The 21,043-nt window shown below is 48.2% G+C and overlaps 5 protein-coding genes across 5 annotated transcripts; 2 read left to right on the forward strand and 3 right to left on the reverse strand.

Moving 5' to 3' along the window:
• Positions 1–1,965: 1,965 nt before the first annotated feature.
• Positions 1,966–5,355, reverse strand: I302_108061 (uncharacterized protein; the record flags this gene model as incomplete). Its single annotated transcript, XM_065870591.1, has 12 exons — positions 1,966–2,208; positions 2,316–2,399; positions 2,482–2,586; positions 2,698–2,840; positions 2,936–3,124; positions 3,201–3,257; positions 3,317–3,418; positions 3,488–3,632; positions 3,703–3,950; positions 4,022–4,123; positions 4,180–4,307; positions 4,367–5,355. The coding sequence occupies 12 exons, from the start codon at positions 5,353–5,355 to the stop codon at positions 1,966–1,968; spliced, it is 2,535 nt and encodes an 844-aa protein (XP_065726663.1).
• A 271-nt stretch (positions 5,356–5,626) lies between these two features.
• Positions 5,627–7,640, forward strand: I302_108062 (uncharacterized protein; the record flags this gene model as incomplete). The annotated part of the gene is made up of 6 exons (XM_019194165.1): positions 5,627–5,813; positions 5,898–6,131; positions 6,218–6,453; positions 6,618–6,778; positions 6,922–7,258; positions 7,422–7,640. The coding sequence occupies 6 exons, from the start codon at positions 5,627–5,629 to the stop codon at positions 7,638–7,640; spliced, it is 1,374 nt and encodes a 457-aa protein (XP_019044288.1).
• Positions 7,641–7,792: 152 nt separating this feature from the next.
• On the reverse strand, positions 7,793–12,331 carry I302_108063 (uncharacterized protein; the record flags this gene model as incomplete). Its single annotated transcript, XM_019194164.1, has 8 exons — positions 7,793–8,961; positions 9,125–9,551; positions 9,666–9,971; positions 10,064–10,251; positions 10,339–10,940; positions 11,059–11,171; positions 11,246–12,001; positions 12,077–12,331. The coding sequence occupies 8 exons, from the start codon at positions 12,329–12,331 to the stop codon at positions 7,793–7,795; spliced, it is 3,816 nt and encodes a 1,271-aa protein (XP_019044287.1).
• A 342-nt stretch (positions 12,332–12,673) lies between these two features.
• Positions 12,674–14,453, reverse strand: I302_108064 (uncharacterized protein; the record flags this gene model as incomplete). The annotated part of the gene is made up of 6 exons (XM_019194163.1): positions 12,674–13,135; positions 13,258–13,599; positions 13,739–14,067; positions 14,127–14,168; positions 14,234–14,268; positions 14,320–14,453. 6 exons carry the CDS (start codon positions 14,451–14,453, stop codon positions 12,674–12,676), a joined length of 1,344 nt encoding a protein of 447 aa, XP_019044286.1.
• Positions 14,454–14,897: 444 nt separating this feature from the next.
• On the forward strand, positions 14,898–19,598 carry I302_108065 (uncharacterized protein; the record flags this gene model as incomplete). The annotated part of the gene is made up of 16 exons (XM_065870592.1): positions 14,898–14,967; positions 15,031–15,255; positions 15,332–15,451; positions 15,509–15,616; positions 15,687–15,801; positions 15,857–16,059; positions 16,125–16,265; positions 16,316–17,704; positions 17,778–17,873; positions 17,943–18,157; positions 18,260–18,471; positions 18,567–18,646; positions 18,710–18,838; positions 18,903–19,060; positions 19,177–19,280; positions 19,364–19,598. 16 exons carry the CDS (start codon positions 14,898–14,900, stop codon positions 19,596–19,598), a joined length of 3,600 nt encoding a protein of 1,199 aa, XP_065726664.1.
• Positions 19,599–21,043: the final 1,445 nt, after the last annotated feature.

Consider the following 21,043-nt stretch of genomic DNA (forward strand, 5'->3'; position numbering starts at 1 on the left):
GACCACTTCAATTGGTGGCGACCGCCACAGGTAAACCCTTGTATGCTATGGAGCCAATGAATAATCAAGACAGATTATGGGGGCAAGGTTATGTATCCACTGTTCTGATGGACCAAAACGCGGTCCATGAGGTCTCCAGGGCTCTTAATGAGTTGGAATTCAGAGGACGGGCTGACGTGCCGTTAATTTGTATTCCCAACGAACGTGATGATTCGACCATCATGACTCGATCTTCGACCATGAGGACTCCATCAACAATCAACACTGCCAATGTAAGTGACGTCCATTGTGGACCTCCTTAAAAGCTGCATGGATGGCATAGTTTGATCACCTGTCGACCGAAAGGCCATCCAGCTCACCTTCTGTTGTGCAACCTGTATTATAGTCTGTCATGGACCTCGATCCAAGCACCCGATACCCGAAGAAAGACCAACCTTGCCAGACAACATCAAGGGAAAGGCTCAAGTCACAACGAGAGTCTCGTATTTGAAGGGACAGGACAACATGGTCCCTGTAATCAGATGCCACAGCATCACAAACCCCATTGAACCACCATTAGATGCTGAAGACTCATGCTCTCAAACCCCGCTGGAACCCTTGTCATATTTTTCTTTGGCTGACGAACTGGATACATTTGCCTTCTTCTCGCAAGTCATCCCAGGTCAGATATTCAGAACTACTGATTGCTACGATCGCTCTCCAGGGAGCCATGAGTGCCAATCTCCTCATTGGAAAGCTCTGCAATTTGCGAGAACCCCAGGGAGAAGCAGTTCGAAGACAAGCAGAAGCAACCAAGAGGAATCACCTGTGGTAGAGACTTACAACTTCCGGGTCCCGAGCAATTTCGCTACACAGATTTACAATGACTTTAAGACAAGACAAAAGCAAGGCGAAACGTGTGGAACCGTGACAGGTGTGATTGAGGTATCTAGAAGAACTGACGGGAAACCCAACTATCGTACATAACAGGTATTCAAAGTCCTGAGAGCACTTCTCGCTTTCTGGCATTGATTGGCCTGTGATTGTCCTGCTCGATATGTGGATCATACTCTTTTACGACAGATGTATATTGTAATTGCTACATATTGGATCTATAGACTGCGGTGATGTTCCTTTGGCGAGCATGTTCATCGGTACGAACATGATGAGAGCTTATACCCCTGCAATCGTGTGAATACGATACCATCGAAGATTCAAAGAAGACCTGGAAGGGAATGAGGATGACCAGGGCATATTGCCCTGGGGTTGTCGTCTGAGAAGCGACCAAGCGGTAAAGACAGTCTCACTCTACAAGCCAGAGTGATATTGTCAGAAATATGCGAACTTTAGTGTAGTTATGGACACACAGTATGCTGGACAGCGTGTTATTCGTTTCGTATTCTGCTTTTCATTCTGACTATGCACATCATATCACCAATATACGTGAGATTATGTATTGAGTCTTCTATGTGAACCATCTCGGATCGGCTTTCAAAGTCGCAACAGAGCCCACAGGGCGAAGGGCGGTAAGTGTGATGGGGAGGTGTGCCCAGCAGCAACGTTAAGGAAGCCTCCTTCATGAGTTTGAGCGCTGCATCAGCTCGTGGGCCGCCCAAGACAGATGGCGACGGTATCACTTCTCGAGACGTCGCCGTTAAGAAGAAGCGGACCTGTCAATGAATGCCCTTCGGCAGCCCCACGATGACGCAATCTGAATGACATGATCCAGTCATCGTTATCATATGGTCGAGAGATATTGTTGATATCCATCATTGTCATCCTGGTTCGTATGCATTCTCGTCACGTACAAGTGCTTCCACGTAGAGATCTCTTGATGTGCAGACACCCGGCGATCGTCTCATGTGCATGAGTACATGCTTCGCGGATGTCAGGTCCAGTCTAGGGATGTGACTTATATACTATTAGACATCGTCCGTCTCGATTTAGCCCCTCAAACGTCGTTCCAACTCAGATAACACATTCATTTCAAGGTGCTTTTCCATATCTCCATCGTCCTTCAATCCACTCCACCCTCCCCAACCCACTCGCACCACCACTAGCCAGCCAACCAGCCTTCGCCAATCCACAACCATCATTCCACGTCAACTTGTGAATCCCTATCTCAGGTCTCCACGCAGCTGTCTTGAGGAGATGAGTCGGTGGATCGTGGGTCGCTCGTTTGGCTATTGTGGGGGGTCGGCGGGAAGTGGCGTTTTCAAGGGATTGGGCCTGTTGGATTTGGGTTAGCTTGCCTGCAGGCTATGATTGACTAGACAATTTCCAGGCAACAGATGTACACAGGAAGCAATTGTGAAGGATAGGTAGTAGAGGCTCACCTCTGGTAAGATATCGTCGATTATCCTATATTCGTCTCTGATCTCACTGTAATCTATCTCATACAGACGATGCATGGCTAGTGGCTAATCAAACCGCGAAAGGGGGAGTACACTTAGTATGCATACATCAGATGATCGGACAAAACGATCAGGCGGAGACACTCACAGCTCTCCTTTTCCTGTAGAATCCAGCGTTCACATTCGTCATAATCACCGCACCATCCGAGCCAGCCGAGACCAGCATTGTATGATAATCTGATGAGGCAATGTCCTGAGTACAGCGCCCACGAGACATCAGCACAGTCTCTCTCTCTGTTCCCTCTCACACATCCAGACAGAATCAGGGAGAGGTGATCAGACAGGTCGATCTCATTCCACTCACCCATACTTGCCCTCTATGACTACTCATCGTATGGCTCCTTCCCGCATGTGCACCTCGCGTCTTGATTATCTGGATTATATAATCTATATCACACAGAGCAGGAGAAGCCATCTGGGCGATCCATTTAACTGCCATACAGGGTACTACGATCAAAATCAAATGATATTAGCATTGTCTCCATTTCGGTCGAAAGTCCATCATGACCGAGTGAAAGCTTTAGCGAAATTTTGGCACTCACTTCGAGCTTTGTTTAGCTCAATAGGGGAATTCGGATCTCTGAGATCCAATAAAGTCGTCGAGCCGTCATATGATCCCGTCAGAACGTAGAATGGTTCTCCGCCCAATTGCTTTTCCGAAGGAGGTAATCTACCAATAGAGATCGATCTAATGGCGGAAGCTGCTATTGGGCTGTACAACGAGGGAAGTACTGTTCATATCCATCAGCGCGAAATCTAGATGAAACGATAGATATAGATCTCGCGTCTTATAAACAGGTGACTTACCATCTTGCGAATTGCCGGTACGGAGCGCATCGTATATATCCCATACTGCTAGATGACCTGTGCAAGTTCGGTCCATGTCAGCTTAACCACTCGTTGGCCGTGTGTCGGAAGCTTACCATTCGACAATCCTACTGCTATCCTCGTTCCGGTGATCCAGTCTAAGCACATGGCCATCGCATCTGGTATTTCAAGTCGCAGAAGCGGTTTATCCATTTTGACTGTTCATGACAAAGTTGCTGCTCAGCGTGTGGATCAATCATTCTGGTGAAGCCGTTTGTACAGCTTACCGTAGACTGGATGATCCTGATCTCGAGGGATGAATCGTGGATGCGGCACAGCATAGAAGGATATCGATCCGTCAAGCTGTATAGCAGCTAATACACCTATCTTGGGTATCTTTGTACCTTGTTGGCCCATTGAAGAGATATTATACTATTCATGAGGTATCAGCTATCCGAACCCATCTTGGCTAAAACGGGGCTGACTTGGAAAGCTAACTTACCTCGTCCCATACACCCAGTGGCATCCATTTAAGCTGCATTGCCGGACCACCATTCACGCAAAGCACCATCTCGCAAGTCATCTGACTATTATACGTTGATCCGTTCATCGGTATATCTGAGGACGAAGGTGAAAGAGCCCAAATCTGGATCGATCCATTCGAGGATTGAGGCCATTTCTCAGCTATGTGTGGACGAGTGTCGAGGTGAGGAAGAGTGGACACTGCTAGGTATTGCTCGTACCCAAAGTCTGAAAAACGGAAAATTACATGAGGTAAGTTTGTTGGCAAGGGGGTCATCAAAGGGAGTACCTTAGCTCACCACCTGATTTGGAGTCGGGGTACGGGCACCAGTCCATTCCCCATATTGGACCTCCAGCGAAGAATGTATGTCCTTCTTGGGGTACAACTGGATTCGTTTGGGCTATACAGATAACATCAGCTTGAGTTGTAGGCGAGAGTAGGGCCTGCGCGACATACATAAAGGCTTCGATTCGAATATTGAAAAGGTTTGGGCGGTCTGTCGATCATGAGGTCCCATATAGCATGTTATATGGCTTTCGCCGTTTTGATAAATCGGTGTGGGAAGGTAAGATTCTTCCGCTTCCCTATCAATCGCGACTGGTCAGCTGTTCTGGCCGTTTCACTACTCAGAGGATGAACTTACTCTTCGGTCAAAAAATGCAATTCCTCCTTGGCCCATCTGCCAACATCGTCCAGTCCCAGTCTAACTTCATCTCTCAACAACCAATTGTCCCTCTTCCCTCTGTCACCTTCCTGCAGTTCATCCTCGTTCCCGACAAATAATTCAGGAAACCATCCCTCGCCTCTCCATTCCTCCCATGGTGCACCAAACGTCAAATTGACATTCCTGTTCCAATCGTTGTTGCGTCTATTCTCGTTCCTCAGGAAGCTAGGACCACTCTGATCAATCCATTGTACCTCTCCCTTCCCTGCCCAACCATTATTTGGACTGCCATTCAACCTAGTTTCGAACGGTACCTGATGACCTGACGGAGCAGCCGACGGGCCGTGTACACGCGATTGATCCCTTTCTCTAGCTGAATGTCTTTCATTATCAAGGTTCTTTGAGGGATTACTGGCCTTGGTGAGGGATACGGAGGATGCCTGGATGACAGCTCGATGTTGTAAGCTTAGGAGACTGATCTCGGATTGACCATGGATTGGAGGAGCAGCAAGCGATACATTTGGTCTGGTCGGCGGTACCTTCTTGATCTTCGTGGATGATTTGGTTTTGGACGAACCGGCTGGTACAGGTGTACAGCTCATCCCCCTGAGACTGGGATCGATATCATCCTCATCATCTATATCATCTTCTTCAGCTAAATCATCCTCTTCCATATCTTCGTCTTCTTCAGATCGTTCATCCTGAGATCCACCACCGTTCTCCTTACCCTTGGCCTTCTTCTCCGGACTATCAGGTTTAAATTCGCTTGATTCGCCTGATGAGAAACTGGTATCGTCCGCTTGATCCTCTTCTTCGTCTCCTGAGTTGGGTGGACCTGAACCTGCCTTTGAAGGACGAGTTGATGGACCTGCTTCGGGGTCTTGTTCGTCTTCTGACGATAGGTTTTCCAGTCCGTCTGCTACGTTGGAGTAAGAGGCTCTGGCCTTGCGCTCTCGTAGTGACACCATGGTGGTTGATTGTGACGGTAAGGTAACAAGATTGTCGAGAATGCCAATGGAGATATGATGTAGGTTGCAGGTTGTTTGGCTCGTCTTGTCGGCTATGGTCAACTTCCTTCTGGTGTGGCGGCGATCGCCGGAAAATCCTTGGTTCGGAGATCAACGTAAGAGCGCAAGAGTCAGTTATAGATCGTCACTGCTCTTGCTCTACTCATCCTTCTTCTCGATCAACCCATTCTGGTGATATATAGCTCACTGAAAACCTGTCAAGTCCTCAAGTATGGCTCCCCGTCTACCTATCGCAGCTCTCAGACGGAATGCCGTCGCAGGGCCATCACGACTCTCGATACGAGCTCTTTCGACTCCCAGTCGAACTTCCCCTTCTCCCAAAATCAGCTCGGTGCCATTCAAGATCCGTCCTGAAGATGCTGCTCAGAGGATGTATATCAACGGTCTCCTCGCATCAGGTAAGCTACTAGGTGTATCATTTCATGGCAGACATGAACCGTGACAGCTTACATCCTGTGGGTGATCTTACTGGTAAATCTTAGCTGCTTTACCGAATATGATCCTAGCTGGATTATTACGATTATTCGGACCGTCCATAACACCCTTGGCGAATGAGTTTGGCCTAGGGTCAAACCTCAAGATGAAAGATATGAAAGCTGTGCTATATCCCATATGGAGGGTGGACAGTATACTACAGGGAATTGTCAAGTTGGAAGGGACGAATCAGAGGTTTGAACCGAAGATGTGGATAAGTACGAGAGAGGGGTATGTACCGGGTGAGTCATGCTGTCTTCACATTCCGCACCAGGTCAACATGCGAGTCCACGAGTTTGTAGCTGATATACAGAGCGATGAATTATAGGCAACCCTTTTGCACCATTATCATACCTCTCATTCGCCGTACCTCCCTTGCCCGATGATCTACCTCAATACAACTTGGCGGAAGATCTCACTCAGCTAGGAGATGGATTCGACGTCGTTCCTGTACCATTCACTGTGTCGCCTTTGGGTTTGGCTAAGAAGCTGAGGAAAACGATTGGGACGAGGCAGAAGTGGGAGAATGTGACGATAGATGAGTCGAAATGGGAGGAAATAATGGTTAGTCCAATCGAATTCTCTCATGTTACTGTCCTCAGCTGTTGTCCGTATCTCCGCTTGCGACCTTCGAAACTATCAGCAGGACGCAGGCTTTCCATAAGTTGAAGCTCTTACAATCAGCAATCCCAGTCTGTTCAGTCAACTGACATATTTGATTCGCCCAGCTCGCAGCATATCCAATAATGTTTCCGATCTACATAGCAGAGTTCGAGCATGATCTAGGTGACGACGGTGTGCGATCCTTCAACGTAATAATGGATGCGCACGATGACAACCCCCAGAACTGTAGAGTCAGCTGGCCGCCCCCTCCACAACTGGTAGAGAGGTGAGTGAAGGTCTTTCCCTCCTCCGGTGCCCCATCCATCATGACTCTACACGTCACACAAAGAGCAGAACCCATCTGTTATGCCTATTTCAAACAGAAAAAATCAAGAGACAAATTACTAATAATATATACAACGGACACAGTGGCAGATTCGACAAAAACTACTTTGTAAACCCCGCCCCCTTCCTCCCAATATGTAATCTCCTCCTCTACCCCTCCGTCGCCCCACACAACGTGATCGGACCCAACACCTCGAAGCTCGTCGAATCATATAGAGAATGGATGTCCCCCCCTCCCAACGAGGACGATAAGCAGATGATCCCGCCCTCGCCTATGGTGGGTGTGCAGAATGATGAGGAGCCCAATGGGCCGGATTGGGATGATGTGAGGATACAGAGTTGGTCGGGCGAGGAGAGGGTGCAGAATGGGGATTGGCTTGAACAGGCGCTGAAGACTCAGAAGGGGATTGAGACGCTGGAGGTGAGTGAGAGGTCTCGTCAAGTCTTGTTCCGGTGTCCTGAACCGTGACTTCCTCGGAAACGTAACCTATCTCCAACGTACAACGAGGAGTAGTCTGTCTCATCTCAACGACCCATGTCTGAGGGTATAGCGTGCTAATTCACCTGAATGTTGGTTGGTATAGACAATGTCATATTTCTCTTCCCGCGCTCCACACCCCGAAGACCTAAAAGGTCTAGTGATCAATACTGCAGGGTCCAGACCGACTTTCGAGAGGAAATCACTTAGCGATATGGAGAATCAGCTGAGGGATGATGTGGAAAGGATGAAGAAGGAGTTGGAGGAGATGAAACCTGATTGGTTGAGGGAGTTTGACAAGAGCAAGAGCAAGGAGAAGAAATAAAGTGCAGTGGGGTGGGCGGAACGTAAGAAGCACAAGAGATAAAACACATATCAGCAGGAATATGCATACTCACATATCTCATGTTCAAGCAAGATACGATTAATGCATCGGGATTTGATCGCCAATCGAATTATGAAGTCTAGCTCAATCATCTATAACACTTCTTCTCCATCTCCATCAACCTGCTTGGCTTTGCCCTTCCCCTTTCCATTCCAATCAACACTCATCAAATCACCATCGGCTTCCTTCTCTTTACCCTTCCCCATCCCTGCGTCCAGTTCATACAGATCCTCTTCTCCCCCATCTACATCCTCATCAAACCCATCCCCATTCACATCCACACCCCCATTCCGTCCATTCACCTCTGACGATTCGCCTCCACCATGACTCTGGTTATCCTTGTCCTTGTCTTTAACCAAACTAAAACTCTTAAACTGCTTCTGCACCCTCTCATAATGGTCCAATTCCTCTTTACTGACACTAGGAACCAACTTCTCCCTCGCCCTCTCAAAATCTTCAAAACTAACTTTAACTTGGATTTCTTGAGGGTTGGCAATTTTCGATAGATAGTACTGAACGGTTAAATCGCCTCTCCACGTCTTCTTAAGCTTCTTCTTCCCATCCTGTTCAGACATGTTACCCTCACACGCATTTCCACCATCACCATACAACCCGTTCAACCTCTCCACCTCCCTATCCACCCCCTCAGCGACCCTGCTCATCGCACCAAGCATCGCATCCGAACACAGCGCATACAGATCCGCACCAGTCAGATTAAACTCCAACTTCTGCACCACATCTTCAAGCTTCAGTCTAGGGTCCAAAGTGAATTTCCGAGTTAAAGATCGTATGATATCGAGCTGTTCCTTATTTGTCGAGGGGATATTGAGGTATAGCATCTTATCGAATCGACCCGGTCGAAGGAGCGCAGAGTCCAAGAGGTCAGGTCGGTTCGTAGCGCCTAGCACAAACACCTGCGCCGCACCCGCAGGGCCTTGGCTCGAGGATTCTTGGTTCGAGGACTGAGACATGCCATCCAACTCGGCCAAAAGCTGACTAACGATCCTATCCATAACACCCCCCGAATCCCCCTGATTACCCCTCTTGGGCGCCACACTGTCCAACTCATCCATAAAGATGATACATGGGCTGGCATCTCTAGCGCGCTGGAATAACCTTCGGACGTTGGCTTCGGATTCACCAATGTACATGTTCAATAGTTCTGGTCCTTTGACGGAGAGGAAATTGAGGGAACAGGAGGTGGCGACTGCTTTGGCGAGGAGGGTTTTACCTGTTCCGGGGGGACCGTAGAGGAGGATACCTGGAAGTGCTCATGGTTAACTGTGTTCCATTGTATAACTACCATGTTGGGAGTGTTCATTGTTTGAGATGACGTTCATCCAACTGGTCTGAAAGTAGAAAATGTTCCATCTAACAATGACCAAGACAACCGGTTGATCCGTAAGTAAGAAGACTCAACTCACCAGACCTCTTCTTCAACCCCTCTCCAAACAGCTCACCCCGTTCCAGCGGCAACTGCACCGTATCCAATATATCCTTTTTGATATTGGCCAACCCACCAACATCATCCCAAGTCACGTTGGGAATCTTCGGCGCCCCAATACTATCAGAATAAGCACTTCTAGCCTGGTCAATAGCTTCTTTAAGATCTTGAGCGGAGATGCTCATTCCAGCTAGAAGAGCAGTTTTGGCCGAGGTGCCCGACGAGGCAGGAGAAGAGGCGATACGTTTGAGGGATAGGTCGTATGATCGATGTAAGAGCGCGGCGATATCGCCGGCGTGGAGGGCAGCAGTTTGCCTTGATATTTCTTTGAGGTCTACGTCAGGCGAGATGGTGTGAGGAGATAGGAGATGGGTTATGATTTTCAGTCTTTCGGGTTCGTTTGGTGCCTGCAGGATATCACATAGATCAGCTCCACCGTGAAGCACATACATTCATCTTCCACAGTCTCAAAGCCAGTGTGAGACACGAGCCGATTGTCAGCAGCGGGAGATCGTACTCACCCGAATCTCCACATCCTGCTTGAAACACCCTACCAACTCATTCGGTACACTCTCCACATCAACCGTCGTACCCATAACAACCACCGGCCAGTCGGTCGAAGCTTTAGCAGAACTGATGATCTCTTCCAGGACTTTTACTATAGGGGGTGGTCTGCCAAGCGTATTACTCTCGCTCTTCTTCGCGAGCGCTTCGACGTGATTAAGGACCAGTAGGGACGGCGAGCACAGTTTGGCCTTTTCTAATTTTGCTAGGAGGGTTCCGGAGGTGACCGAGGGAGAATCTCCGATTATGTCGTAGCATTCGACCTGATTAGCACAAAACAAAAAGGAAACCATGATCAGCTTTGAGGGAACGGTGACCGGAGCGGCTTGATTACTGGTTCAGGATATAAGCTTACGTTGATAATGTTATATCCCAATTCATCAGCCACACTCCTTATCAAACTCCTTTTCCCAGACCCTCTTGCACCTTTAACCAAAACCGAAAGTTGGATCAAGGATGATAAAGAGGGATGTACGAATGGCGTTTGAAGTAAATCGCGCAGCTTCGTAGTAGCTCCCAATGAGAACGGAGGTGGTGCCGGATCTAAAGCCACAGTACAAGTCTAGTCAGTATTCGACCGTTATGTATCAGTCCGCTGGAGTATATAGTGGGAGGAAGCACGACACCTACCTATTCCATGCCATATCTGATCCCCTTGCCTACCTCCTATCCGCTCCTTCTCCACGCCGGTAAGTACCATCTTCGTCCCCTCATCGAACCAGCATCCCAGTTCTCCTGCCCTAGCTTTAGAAGATAAGGTCGATCTGAAATCTTCTTCAGGGGGTACGAGTGGATCATACGATAAAGACGTTATCGTGAAATATACCACGGCAGTCGGTTTCATCTTGATACCACACCAATAATCGTCTTCATCTTCTTCAACTTGATCATCTATGATCTCATTTGCTCCCAGTGGCTTCGAGATGTATACAGGAACAGAGATTATATCTCCTCTCCGTACCAACCGTCCATCACTATCATCATTCGACTTGCCCTTGCCTTTTCGGTTTATCGAGAGATACGCTTTGAGACCCTTCAACCAAGATCGTTCGTATCGCTTATCAATACCTTCGGAGGTTGCTATCCTGGCAACAGTGAGGGTCTTGGCTGTTGGCAGGGTAGGTGATCTGGCTCCGAATGGGGTGGGTTGGACGATGATACTGCCATTCGAGCTTGATGTTGGGAGGAGGGAATGGTGGAGCGATGGAGGTAGAAGAATTGGGTTTGGTGGTCTATGAAACACAAGACTAGATCAGCACTTATTGTCACAACTGCAATTTGAAATGTGTTATCGTCTTGTGTGATACCCTAGGAGTCGAGCAATTGCGGGGAGGGACAAGTCGAACTTACAGCTCATCATCGTACTCGTCCAATCTCTCCCACGCCAAAGCCTTGACCAGCCTCCCCTGTCTGCTGGATCCGCTCGAGCTCGATTCGCCGTGACCTCCTGATCTGAGGTACACCTAGATATCACCACCTATCAGCTCGCTCAATTGGAGAGACTCATATAGGAATATATATGAAAGATGTTACACACCCAATCACCTTCAAAGATTCCCGCCCTACCCAATCCAATAACGCCCAACCAACATACGTCCTCCTCACCACCCTGAGCCATCACTGGACTGAACTTTGTCCCCCGGTCCACCTCCTCCGCTATCAGCTCATCCAGTGCAGCAGGCGGTGAGATGGGCCTATCACCAGGTCGGGGCGTCAGACTCCCTGAGGTACTTGACGATACAGATTTCACCAGATCATCTTCCCCACTGCCATCGGGCAAAGCAGCTCCTGTAGGTTGAAAGAGGGAGAGAGATAGGTCGGAAGATAGGAACGCGTCGGGATCGAAATTGTCCAAACTCATATGCGTTCTGGAATAACTTGATTTGACTTCATACCCGTCAATGTCTTCTAGGTGGTCTTGCTGAGAGAGGATGTGGGGTTCGGTAGATAGGATTATACGTGTGGAGGGGGTTAGGATACCTTGAGATACGGGTTCGAGGAGGAGGACACGGAGTTTGGTGCTGGGTAGGGGTAGGTGGTCGTTTTGACGGATTATAGGTGGATAGGAATACGGGTGCGGTTTCTGAGCAAGTAGAACACCATACAGGGAGGATAGGTCTATATCCCCTTCTATCTGAGGGTCATCTGGATGCTCGAGCACTGGTTGAACTATGGCTAGGGTTAATTCGAAGGGTTCGTGCAAGTGAACCAAGACTGAGAGGGGAGTGATTGAGAATGGGGGAAGTAGTGATGGGTGGACGTATAGCCTCCCAGCCCCGGAGATATTCACAACCTATGTATCCACAGTATGAAACATGAGTCCTTAGGTCATATTGCTGTCGCAAAGGAATATGAGAGATACACTCACTTCTTCCACCTCGTCCCTCTCAACCCAAATTACCAGACTCCGTTCCTTCCCATTACCCAATCTCCTATCCTCAGGCCATTCAACAGCTACACATATTCTCCCTCTCTCCTTCTTTTCTTGGCTTGAGGAGACGAGCTTCTTCCATAATTTACTCGAAGCCTTAGCTATCTGACTATCGCTGCTCCTAGAAGAAGAGGAGAGTAAGGGGAGTACCTGTGCTAAGAAAGGTCGGATGGGTCGACAAGACGAGGGCATTCTTGGTGTCTTGGGTGGATATTATCGCATCGGATAGGTGGAGTGATATTGTCTGAGGTGTATTGTGTATTGGTCGAATGATATAGGTTGGATATGATTGGCAAGAGTGAGAGAGGGAGGGAAGGTCGAGATTGACTTTTGGCTCTGAGTCCATCTCCATACTCCATAGTGATTCGGTTATTCGTATCCTGAGGTACAACCGGGAACATGACCGAGTAAGTATGTGGTCAATCCCCGGATAAGCTCATACAGGACATATAGCTGATTTACACTATGCATGGAAGAGAAGATGATACAAGATGCGTGATACCTGATATGACAATGTAAGAGTCTATGTGTATGCTATGAATGATGTACTGATGTGCACTCCGCGATAGATCCCCTCGCCCTCCTCTCAGCTTCTTCCCTCAACCTCGTCTCCACATCCTCACTTATAGGCCACAAAAATACCTCATCCCCCATTCCTCGCCGGATAGCATTCCAAGGTAATATCCAAGAAACAGTACTGCCCAGTACGATCTCAATGTTCTTCTTCCACCCATGATCATACGGTCTCTCGCGGTCTAATGTTGGTATCACTATCCCCTTCTTCTCTGAAGTTTGTAATTCCTCAGGAAGGGGGATGAAAAACCATCTCTTATCTGAGAATCTCGATAGGTTCTTCTCTAGCTGAGAGGGGATATGTTTCTTTTGTATTTTGAGTTTATGGATTGCATTTAATGCCTGAGCATGCGCTGAGGACCTTCCGCGGTCTATTGTTAAATTACCTTTGAGTATGAGGGAGAGGGTGGTGAAGGCCAGACCCTATCACCAATTAGACTCAGCCTGAGCTACTGTATTTCGTAGTCCGATACCAAAGTGAATACACGATCGGAGTCTTACGGACTACTGTAAGAATAATGACTCCTAGCGGTGGGTCCACTCACAGCGGTAATCAAAGCCAGCACAATCCCAAAACCAACCATCAATCCCACATTTAACCTCATCAACCCTCCCCTACCTTCATCCATTCTATCCAACTCCCTCCATCCGAGGATGATCCCACCAGCGTACCGCCCGATAGGTCCACCAGCTATCACCCAGCTATATCCCCATTCCCACCATCTTCGCCGTATACCTTCGTCAGCCCTGGAGTAGGTGTATGCCTCTTTCGCTCGGCGGAGGAGAGGTTTGTACAGTGGTAAGGAGATGATGAGGATTGTTGGTGGGGTGTATAGGAGGAGGGCGAGGAAGGTACGCATATATGGGGCTGATAGGCAATTTGCGAACTGTACATATGAATGTCAGCAAGAGCTGTGGTGCATGGACATATTTGTCGGATTGTCAGATGAAAGATTGAAGAGCAAAATCCGGGATGGATCTGATGGTTATACATTGTCTGATAGTTATTTCGGATCGTTGACTCACAAAAACACAGTGATGGTCCCACCCCGCTCTACACCTCTTACATAAAGTACAATGCCTCGCTCTAGCAGGTTTCCACCTGCCCCCGCATCTACCTCTATAGCATCGTTCTACCATCGGATCATCATCGTCGTGTTCTTCGTTATCCGCTAGCCTGATAGCCTTGGCTTCGGCGGGTGAGAGACATTGAAAGATGATTTGCCTATTCTGGACCGATGAAGGTGGGTCGAGTGGAGGTACGGACTGCGAGGAGGGAAGGAGGTAGAGGCGGAGGTAGAGGACTGTTATGGGTAGGATGGACAATGTTGGGAATAGGAGGTATAGGCCTGGGACTGGTGTCGGCTCAGCGTCCAGCGTGGTCCTGACTCGGAACTATCGTATACACACTTACGAGCAAGCCAGGAGTGTATATGCGCCTCTTCGATCAATCGAGCTAGAATTTGCCGGGTCACAAGGTATCAGTCGTTGAGTTACTGTCTCTTTGGAGTCAGCACTCACGACCCATTTCAAACGTCGATATCTTCCAAGCAAAGCTATGCAACACAAGATTAACGATACGCTCCGTGTTGGCTCATGGGACGTACTAGAAATAAGTGAGCAGGAGAGGCGGGATGAGCTGTTGGAGTAGCCATGTCGGTGAATTGCCCATGTCTGACTGAGAGAGGTAGGCGTAGTGACGTGTTGAGCCTAGTAGTAGAGATTCTGTCATCGATATCATCTTGCATCTTGCATCTTACATCTTGCATCTTTCATTCATCTTGATTGTTTACGGGGTCCCCGCAATACAGCGACCGCCACACACACAGCAATTGTATATTTAAATGTGTGTCCTGTTTAAGCTTACGGGTCATGCGGTCTTCCCCGCATTCCCCGCTCACTGCTCACTATTGTTGTGTCGTACGCGGTCTGATAATGATCGGTCACACGTTCACATTACGAGTACTACTATCAACTGTCAACTACTTCATCTTGATCTTCTTCTTCTCGATGGTCATATTCCACAATATCAATCAAGACAACACTCCCCATATCATAGTCCCGCACTATATATAGTCTCAGACGATTCCCACTTCCAGCCTGCACGCCCGTCGGCCCTAATATCACGTTCAACCAACACGTACCTTCCTCAACCTGAACCGATAAAGGCAGGTGTCTCATCATCATGAGCATACCCGCTCCAGCCTCAAGCAGGCAATCAGGGGACGTAGTGAGAGCATCACCAAATATAGGCAGTAAGTACACTCCCATCTACTCCCTCGCTGCATTGCCAGAAGCTGATATACGATGTGACCCAGAAATGTCCACCAGTGCATCATCCTCCACACTCCTTTCACAAGCATCCGGTGCATCCGCAACAGCCCTATACAATTTCCGACTCCTTTCAGCACTTCGATCTGATAATCCTTCCGAGGTACAGCCATTCTTGGATGAGCTGAGACCATCCACTTCGTCAGTGGAGGGTCAAGAGGATTTAGACAAGGCAGGGAGATTGTTGGGGATGGCTGTGAGAGTCGCTTCTGGTATGTATCAACTTCACTCTTTTGGAGGAAGGAGCGGTCAGCTGACGACATGCATCTGTCTGTGTGTGATGAACAGTACCGATCATAAACTTAATCTTGCAATCACCAGCTGTACCTAATCCTAATTTACCTATCACTCCTGGATCGTCCACTACACCGCTGCATGTCGCTAGTGAGATTGGCAGGACCGAAGTTGGTGCGTGCTCATGTAATATCATCACTCATTCGTTGGATACTGATGATTCGGGTGTAGTCGAAGTACTGCTCAGTGACCCAATGATCAACGATACAATCCGCGATGAGCAGGGTAGGACCGCTTTGGAATGCTCGTCAAGCTCGGATATCTCACATCTCATCGAAGGTGAGTCGCAATCGTTGTGAACCCATGTCCTAAGCAATGTCCTCGGCTGATATCTGTGTAACTCCCATAGAATCTCGAGGTCAACTACAGCTCAAATACCTTGCCAAATTAGCAGGATATATCTCCAGTCCTCTCAGCTCCGTTGATGAGAGCTTGCATATGATTGAGTTTCTGGAAGGCCCAAGGTAAGCTACCTCGTCAATGTGCAGCGAGTGTGCATATTAGCTTACTTTGCTATAGAACGGGTATTCTAAACCTGAGTGCTCTCGACGAACGAAGTGGTACTTCCCTCTTACATGAAGCGGCCCGTAGAAGGGATCTGAGACTGGTAGAGCTGGCTGTCAAAAGAGGTGCAGATGTCTTCGTGAGAGATAAGAGAGGGAGGCGAGTCCTTGATGGCGAGAAGAATGCGGATGAGAGGATCAAGGTGTTCCTTCGACAATGTAAGTTGCATATCAGTGGCCAACTCCGATGCGAGATTTGGGGATGCTAATCCAGCTATGTGTAGTCAACAATCAGGACAGTCTTGTGGAAGCCAAAAGTGATGGTAGACCACCTGACCTTCGAGGTTTCCTCAGTAAATGGGTAAACTATAGGAGCGGATGGAGGACGAGGTGGTTCGTCCTGGAGAATGGCGTCTTGAGTTACTGTCAGTCAGCTTTCAATGATACATCAAGTGTGAACTGACAATCTTGGTAGACCGAAACCGTGAAGATGAGCAAATAGCCTGTAGAGGATCCATCGCCATGGCTGTTGCGACCTTGCATCCCTCGACAGATGGATCGCGTTTCGAAGTACACTCTAAAGTATCATCATCGGTACCTAAATTCATCGTCAAATCTGCTCATCGAGCGGAAATTGCCAGGTGGGTTCAGTCGATCCGGCTTAATATCGAGTTCTACCAGAAGAAGGGAAATGCGGAAAGTCAACCAAAGCGAAGTATGAGTATGAATCAGGAGAAGCAGTCGATTCAGACATTACCCCCTTCCGACTCCTTCCTCAGTCCCAAATTGCAGAGGTCAACAACCGGACTTAGCGGACTTAGTGTTCCCACGCCAGCAGAGGGAAGCAGGACAAGAGATATGTCATCTTCTCGGACCAACCTTACGGAAGATGATGCCACGGAGATCCTTTCGGTATTCGAAGCTCCAGACAACGGTAGTCTCACTGGAAGCGGTGATCAGCACTCTGGTGTTCCCCACGAGGCAGCTTTCGACCTCGGAGCTCAAAGTATCAAGGCTCAATTGGAGATGACCACTCAACTGGTCGATTCAATTGTCACTCCTCCTGCATCTACCAACGCCTCGCCTGTACGAGGAGGAGGGGGAGCAGAGATGGCCCGGTCTACGTCCCGTCAACAGGCGGTCAAGAATGCTCTTAGAGAATCTCTCTCGAGCTTGTCAAATTCGATTGCTCATCAGAACATCATGACCCATGATAGGGAGAAGTACCTGCTCAATAGAATACAGCGCGAAGTTGAGGCTAGACATCTATGGGAGGAGAACATGTTGACTGTCGCCCAACAGCAGGCTGAGGCCGATCGACAATTAACAGAAGCTGCCAAGGATAACGAGAAGAAGCGAAAGGCTTTGAAGCAGGCTAAAGAGGTTTTGGCCAACCTAGCTGGATCCGACAACTTGCCTAGTCTACCTACGTCTCCGGGTATCTCTGAACCTAGAACAGCGGTGATTGATCAGGGTCTTTTGGATCAAGCTACCAAGGATATCCACCGGACTCCTGTAAAGCCCTCGCTCACTCCTAGACCATCCATACCGAACATTCAAGAAGCGCACAATGCGATCTTGGCTGCTGAATCGGATGAAGAGGATGATGATGACGATGAGTTCTTCGATGCGATCGAGACCGGTACTATACCCAATCTGAAGCTATACGAAAGTATCGCTCATCCAGAGAAGGAACGACCTGGTACGCCCACTGCATTGGAGAGACAGAGCTTCAGCTTGGAAGTTCAGAAAGCACCTCAAAAGGGGACGATCAAGGAGTATCTCGCTAGGAAGAGTCTGGAACCGTATCTGCATGTCAGGAATAGATTACCCATCGATGACGATAAGAGGCCATCTGTCAGCTGTGAGTGAATCCCCACACAGGAGTTGGGGTATACGAACGAGGATTGATATGCTGATCTTTTCTGGTGTATCAGTGTGGAGTATCTTGAAATCGTCTGTTGGGAAGGATCTCACCAAGATCTCCTTCCCTGTAAGCTTCAATGAATGTACTTCAATGTTACAGAGAATGGGTGAGCTACTTTCCAGCTCCAATCAGATGACCAAACTCAAGATTAATGATTTTGCTATTTGACGTATAGCCGAGGATATGGAGTACGATGCTTGCTTGACTGTAGCTGCGTCTGAGCAAGATTCCCTCAAGAGGATAGCTTTTGTGGGAGCTTTCGCCATGTCCAATTACTCTTCGACGATTGGACGGATTGCCAAACCTTTCAATCCCCTTTTATCGCAATCTTTCGAATATGCTATTCCCAATCGGTATAGGTATATCTCTGAACAGGTATCGCATCATCCTGTGAGTTACCCATCCTCCAGATGCACTCCTTTTCTCCCTGCCTTACAATACCAAATTTGCATATTCGGCAAGTTTGGCTGACATGCTCATTACTCGAATTAGCCTATATCCGCGTGTTACTCTGAAGCACCCACTTGGAAGTACTATGGAGAAGTTGACGCGCAGAACAAGTTCCAAGGAAGATCATTCGAGATTCGACCTACTGGTGTGGCTCATGCTGAATTGATCATACCTCGATCTTGGGTCAAACAAGGATTGGAGTACCCCGAGGCGGGTCATGAGTATGGTGAAGGTTTGGTTGTAGAGCATTATTCGTGAGTGTTTACAATTCTTATCTCCACCCTTATTCTCATCTTAAATGTTGCGGGAGTAATAGATAAGATAGCTGATTATGGGTTCTCTTGCGCAGATGGAAGAAAGTCACAACCAACGTCTCCAACTTTATCATGGGTTCACCTTTGATCGATCATTATGGTGATCTGATCGTCAGTGAGTAGCTGTTCTGATCGTGTGAACCTCACGGACACAGCTGATATCATGTCACCGTCTTAGCCAACCATCGGACCGGGGAAACATGCACATTAACATTCAAACCCCGAGGATGGCGAGGTAAAGATGCATTCGAGATTAAGGGTAATGTGGTAGATGCGGGTGGCAACACCGCATGGGATATAGCAGGAAGTGAGCTTTTTCATCACCTTCTTAATTACCAAGGTCATCGTAGCTGATATTTGTGTCTATGCAGGATGGGATACACAGCTCATTGCGAGACAATCGGGTACCTCTGCTCCGCTGGAGGTGGACACTACGTTCCATCCTACGCAGAAGGAGTATTTGTTACTTTGGAGGAATAGTGAGAAACCCAAGGCTCCGTTCAATTTGACGCCTTTTGCCGTTACTTTGGTGAGTGCCTGTGTCCTTTTGAACCTCTTGGAATAATCCGAGGGGTGTCTTCGACCAAATTCCCTCTTTCTTGTACATTTACTGATGATGTATGCTGATAACGTGAATCACAACAGAACGATATTCCCGGCGATTTGAAAAGGTACCTGGCTCCCACGGATTGTAGATTACGTACCGATCAGAGGGCCTTCGAAAATGCAGAATATGATAGAGCGCAGGAGTAAGTCACTCTACATACCGCTCACCTCGCGTACGTCCCATGGTCTGTCGTATAGCTGACAAGTCGTCCCATCACCCGTCCAGACTCAAGACCCTCAACGAGGAAAAACAACGTACCACCCGAAAGCTCCGAGCCGAGGGGAAACTCCCACCTCACGAGGCAAGATGGTTCGACGCTATTACCGATGCAGACTCGGGTGAGAGGTTGTGGATACCCAAGAGAGCCGAAGATGGAGAGGTGAAGTTCTGGCATGAGAGGGAGAAAGCTGATTGGGATGGGGTGGGGGTGGATCATATTTTTGCTGAGGATGAGAGATAGATGGAGATTTATAGGTACCAGCATTTCAATACTGCTTACTTCCGTGACCCCGGTAATGCTTGATATCCATAGGAAGATTTGACTTTATGCACGCACTACTTGCAAAGGACGGCATGCTTAAAAGATCGATGTACGCAGAAGAAACTTTATGAATCTTCTGCATCGAGTGAGCAGTTGCATCTGCAAGCCGAGACAGGCATACAAAAGCCTGGTTGGCAGAGTGATTTGAAGTATTGTCCTGGTCGCAGGATACGTTGGGGTTGGTTCCACAGATGCTAACCGAATCTGTTGAATTCCTTCTCCATATATATCGGGCGGTGTCATCGTATGTTTTCTTTCGCCTCATTCGATAGAAACTCGCGAACAACCCCAAGGTCCCTCTTGATGCTCTTCTGCCCGAGCAAATCGGACAATCCTTTGAGCGATCGAAAAAGGATAGAGACTTCCAAGCACTTCACAAAGGACAGGTATCCCCACAATCCTGTTCTCATGGTTCTTTGCGTTTCAAATGGAAAGTTGAGCTAATCTTCACCTCACAGCTCATAAAACGATGGACAACGTTTGGTAGCACCAGTCCTGCTTCTGTATCGGTATTGCCGTCGATTGGGACGACTCACTCTCTCAAGAGCCTTCATATCAAGCGATGTGTCATTCTGGGGCTTGCAAAGGTCCAGGCCCACGAAGTCTTGATCATATTTAGTTACACTGGACATGCACAACGGAACCGTCGGTAGCCGTCACCTACGTACCCCAACTTATACTCCATCCTTTCAACCGGCTCGTCGGATGCACAGAGTATTGTAGGCTTGCTGACATCAAAGATAGAAGTCAGTGACCGGCACAAAAGACAAGGGGAAAAGAGACTCGACATTCAACAGGTCTGCATTGGGAACATGTTGTACACAAGCTATACAAGAGGATCGACAATCGATAGCGCTATGGTATGACCATTGGGATACAGGGCCTCCTAAGCAGACGCAACCTGATTGATGATCCCAATGTTCAGGGAGGTGCTTCGAGTCAGGTAGTCCATGTCAAGCCTGATTTTCTTAGCTAACGCCTTAGTCAGTACGAATTCTTTTTCAGGTTGCCTACCGGAGTCGTCGTAGCATGTGGCAAGGTAGTGATCTTCAAGTTGAGTCTGGGAGAAGCGCATGATGCTCCCATAAAGAGCATTTCCGATGCCATCAAGATCGCCAGTTCCCGATGTAGGCATACAGTAATCCTGTGGCACGTACAGTAACTAGCGTCTCCACGTCCAGGGACCCTTGCATTTTGAGCTTCGGTGACCTCATGATTGAGCTCGGACGTGTATATATGATGGCATCAAGTTGCATGACTAACATGTATGAACAATTTTGCACGTAGCATGTAGTGAGTGATAAAGAATAAATCTCGATCGAGAAACAGGTCAATTGCACAAAGGAGAAAGAGAAACTATCTTC

This window comes from Kwoniella bestiolae, chromosome 7, assembly GCF_000512585.2.
Source record: "Kwoniella bestiolae CBS 10118 chromosome 7, complete sequence".
Taxonomy (NCBI): domain Eukaryota; kingdom Fungi; phylum Basidiomycota; class Tremellomycetes; order Tremellales; family Cryptococcaceae; genus Kwoniella; species Kwoniella bestiolae.